The sequence below is a fragment of the Artibeus jamaicensis genome, unplaced genomic scaffold (assembly GCF_021234435.1).
Source record: "Artibeus jamaicensis isolate MK-2021 breed Jamaican fruit bat unplaced genomic scaffold, CSHL_Jam_final scaffold_2172, whole genome shotgun sequence".
Classification (NCBI taxonomy): Eukaryota; Metazoa; Chordata; class Mammalia; order Chiroptera; family Phyllostomidae; genus Artibeus; species Artibeus jamaicensis.
This window is the reverse complement of record NW_026522031.1, coordinates 3,154,190-3,157,682: the sequence shown is the minus strand read 5'-3', so window position 1 is coordinate 3,157,682 and position 3,493 is coordinate 3,154,190. Positions and strand designations below refer to the sequence as shown.

The window sequence follows — 3,493 nt, the reverse complement described above, 5'->3', positions numbered from 1 at the left end:
GTTCTACTTTTCACATTTGAGAGTAAGTATGCCTAAAATACCTTGTCCCCTAAGGAATGAGGGGTAGATCTAGCAATAAGAGGGCGAGACATAAGTTCCGTGCAGAAGAAATAATCTGTAAAACACAGCCCTGAGGAGGCACATCTGAGGGAGAAACTGAATGTGGATGAATGAATCTAGGGCAGGGAGAACAGAGGAGAATTGTACAAGAAGACCGTGGAGGTCATGGGCAAGGTGAAGGGCAAGCATTGTAGGACCTAGTAAGGCTATTGTCCCATAGGAGAAAGGCAGCCAGCAGCAGATCCAACTGAATGAAAGTTTATGACTATAAGTTGAAGGGAATAGAAGGTGGGGACCAGCGTAAATGAAGAAGTCGCTGAAGCCCCTAGGAGAGCATGGGGACATAAGATTATCAGGAAAATCTTCATACAGCTCCACTTATGATGCATTTTTTTCTGCAAACAGGAAGAGAGAGAGAGAGCTGCAGAAGACAGAATCAGCTAGTTGAGTGTGAGGGTGGCTGGCCTCCAGTCAGGCTGAGACTGGTATAGAAAAGGACTTTGGCACTGAGGGTCATAGTGTCCAGTTCTGTAAGGCGCCCACACTGTCAGAAACTTCCTGGGGGTTGGGCCAGGACTCAGAGTGCAACCCTAGGCTTTCTACTGACACTTTCTGTGCAGAGAGGAGGCAGCTGTGCAGCACTGTGGACTCACTGCTAGCGCAGAAGTACACAGACGTCTGGGAGGGGGTGGCTGACTCCAGCATGAGAGAGAAGTCCTCTGTATTTAATCTAGTGACACCATATCCATCAGGGACATCTCCTCTGTCGATGCTGCCGATACCATATGAATAATAGATCAGCCTCAGCCCGTGACCCGGATCTTGTCGATACCAGTACATATAGTCGTAGTTATAAGTCTGGTGGCAACTCAGTGTCACTTTCTTTTCTGTCCCCGTGACCTTGTATCTTGGACTCTGAGTGACTGTGGCATCCAGGTGTCCTGTAAGACGGAGTGACATAGTGTGAGGTTGTCATTGTAAGACGAAGGCATGGAATGAAGTCTTGGGAATTCCAGGACAGGAAGCCCACCTGCACCCACCTGCCCACAGGAGACAAAGACCCATGTAGAAGAAGAGCCTGGAGACCATTGCTACTCCAGGGCAGGATGTCACGTCTTCTGGTTCTGTTTGGGAACATAGGACTCAGCCTCTCAGAGACTCAGTGACATCACTGACCTTCACAAATGTTTGAGCTACAGAGCTAACCTGCCACACCCCTTCCTACAGGAACAAGTCAGTGACACAGAGAAAGTTGAGAAGAGCAGCATGGGAAAAATGTGTAAGTCTGTTTTGAAAGAAATCTAATAAGTGGTAAAACCTTTTTTCCTGCCTTCAGGTATAAAACTCATGCCTCTATGCATAATGATACAAGTCCTTATTTGAATATTGCTACAATTTTTAACACCATTTTTGGTGCTTTGGCAAATTTCTCTGCGCATAATACACCTTCACATATGTTTACTTAGTTTTTCTCTTTGTGTAAATTCTGGACAATTTCAAAGCCAGCCTACAGCAATTCTGTCCTTTAAAGGAACTAACTGATACCCAGAAAGTTTTCACAGCCTCAGGGTCAGGGTCATTGGAATCTGAGACTTGTTTTCCGTTGTCTCATGACTCACCCACTGGTGGGAGCCCGGCCACCTGAGCCCAGGTCTCTGGGTGGTCATGGGTGAGTCTCCCTTGGTTCCAGCTGAGGCCCCAGGAGACTGGATACCTTTGTCCCCGTGACTGTGCTCTCTGTGAAAAAGAGAGACCTTTGTCAGTGATGTGGATGAGGTATTTAGCCAGAGATCCCCATGCTGCTACCTCTTACACAGGTCATACCTCAGTGTGAGGTGACCCTGTTTCTGTGACTGTGTATCTTGATGGGCAACAACAATCACCCAGCAGTGAGAAAGGACATGGAGTCAGAAATCAGAGGCTGGGAAGATGTGACGCTCAGCTGACCTCTGCAGCTCCTCACCTGGACAGGTATAGCAGTTTCAGATTTTCTGACCAGAAGTGGTGGTGCTGGGGACAGGCTGAGACCCCTCACCCTCCTCTACCCCTTGCAGTGGTTTAGAAACACGCATTCCCAGCATGAGCTCCCAGAATGCTCCTTGACATTTCTAGAGGGTTCTGTTTCCCTCCTAGAATCTACTGACAGACAGGATATCCCCCGGGTCACTTAGCTCCTCTCTTAGAGGGATATCATGGCCTCGCCCTTGCTCTGTCTGGAACTATGTCAGGACAGACACATGTCCTCTGACTTGTTAGCTCTATGTCCTAGCAGTTGGCAGGTGATCACCCTATACCTGAGGGGTAACTTCCCATCCCAGCTCAGAGGCTCTTGAAATGGAAGAGACTGTGCTCTGTTCTATCCCATGGATCAAGGCCTGGGCAGGACCATGGGTCCAGGGGCTTGTTGACTTCAGAGGCATGGACATGGAGGACGAACATACATGGAACTTTTGGAACATCCAGGAGCTGCAGCTCCCTGTCTGTGAAATGGTGCATCGAGCGCCCCCCCTCTCTGTAAAGTGGACACACGGTGTCCACCAGAACCGTGCACCACAAAACACATGGTGGACCTCCACTCTGTCACTTAGGAGGCCTTCCTGCCATGTCCTGAGAATTGCACGGGGCTGGCAGAGCTGGGGGAACATTCAGGAAGGCTCTGGCTGAGCTCAGCAGGACTGGGAGAGAGTTAGAAAGGAACAAAAACCAACAGTAGAACTTGATTGAGGCCCCCTGTCTCGGCCTGTGACATCAACTGGGACAGGAAGGTTTGGGTACAGAGAGCCATGGGTCCTGCAGGGCTGTGTCTAAGCTGCTGGCACAGAGGCACATGGCCGAATCTCCCAGCTGCAAGCTGTGCATGGCCAGCTCAGAGCTGTAGTCACTGAACACTTTTGCTGAGAAGTGATCTGGGAGGTTTCCTCTCCCATACTCCTTCTTTTCGTAATACCGAATGAGGAGCCTGGGTTCCTGCCCCTGAGCCTACTGGTACCAGTACACACGGTTGTGTCCGGAGATGGGGTGGCATTTCAGAACGGCCTCCCCACCATGGCCTTGGATGAGGTGTCTTGGGGACTGGGTGACTCCAGCAGCCACTGACCCTGTGGAGGAAGGAGACAGAGCTGAGACCAGCCCAGGAGGCAGATGGACACTTCAGCAACAGTTAAAAACATTGGACCAGAGGCACCTCCCACCTGAGCTGAGACTCACCTGCCCCCCAGGAGACACAGGGCCACAAAGCAGAGGAGCTGGGTGTTCCTGGAAGACTCAGGCAGCACATGACTGGCCATGTCCCTGCTCAGGACTCTGGTCCTTCAGTTCATAGAGCAGAGGTCTGTCCCTCCCTTCGCTCTCTGTGGAGGGCTTGCCTGTGACGTGACTGTTGTGATGTCATTGTCTTTGTAGGCACTTGTGGGTACCCACACCTCCAAGACAA

General features: G+C 50.6%; 1 protein-coding gene across 1 annotated transcript; it reads right to left on the bottom strand.

The window, feature by feature from the left end:
- Positions 1-573: 573 nt before the first annotated feature.
- On the bottom strand, positions 574-3,151 carry LOC119048496 (uncharacterized). The gene is made up of 4 exons (XM_037144101.2): positions 3,008-3,151; positions 1,680-1,797; positions 1,101-1,184; positions 574-1,001 (listed from the first exon to the last, which is right to left on the bottom strand). Exons 1-4 carry the CDS (start codon positions 3,083-3,085, stop codon positions 574-576), a joined length of 708 nt encoding a protein of 235 aa, XP_036999996.2. The 5' UTR covers positions 3,086-3,151.
- Between the last annotated feature and the right edge of the window lie 342 nt (positions 3,152-3,493).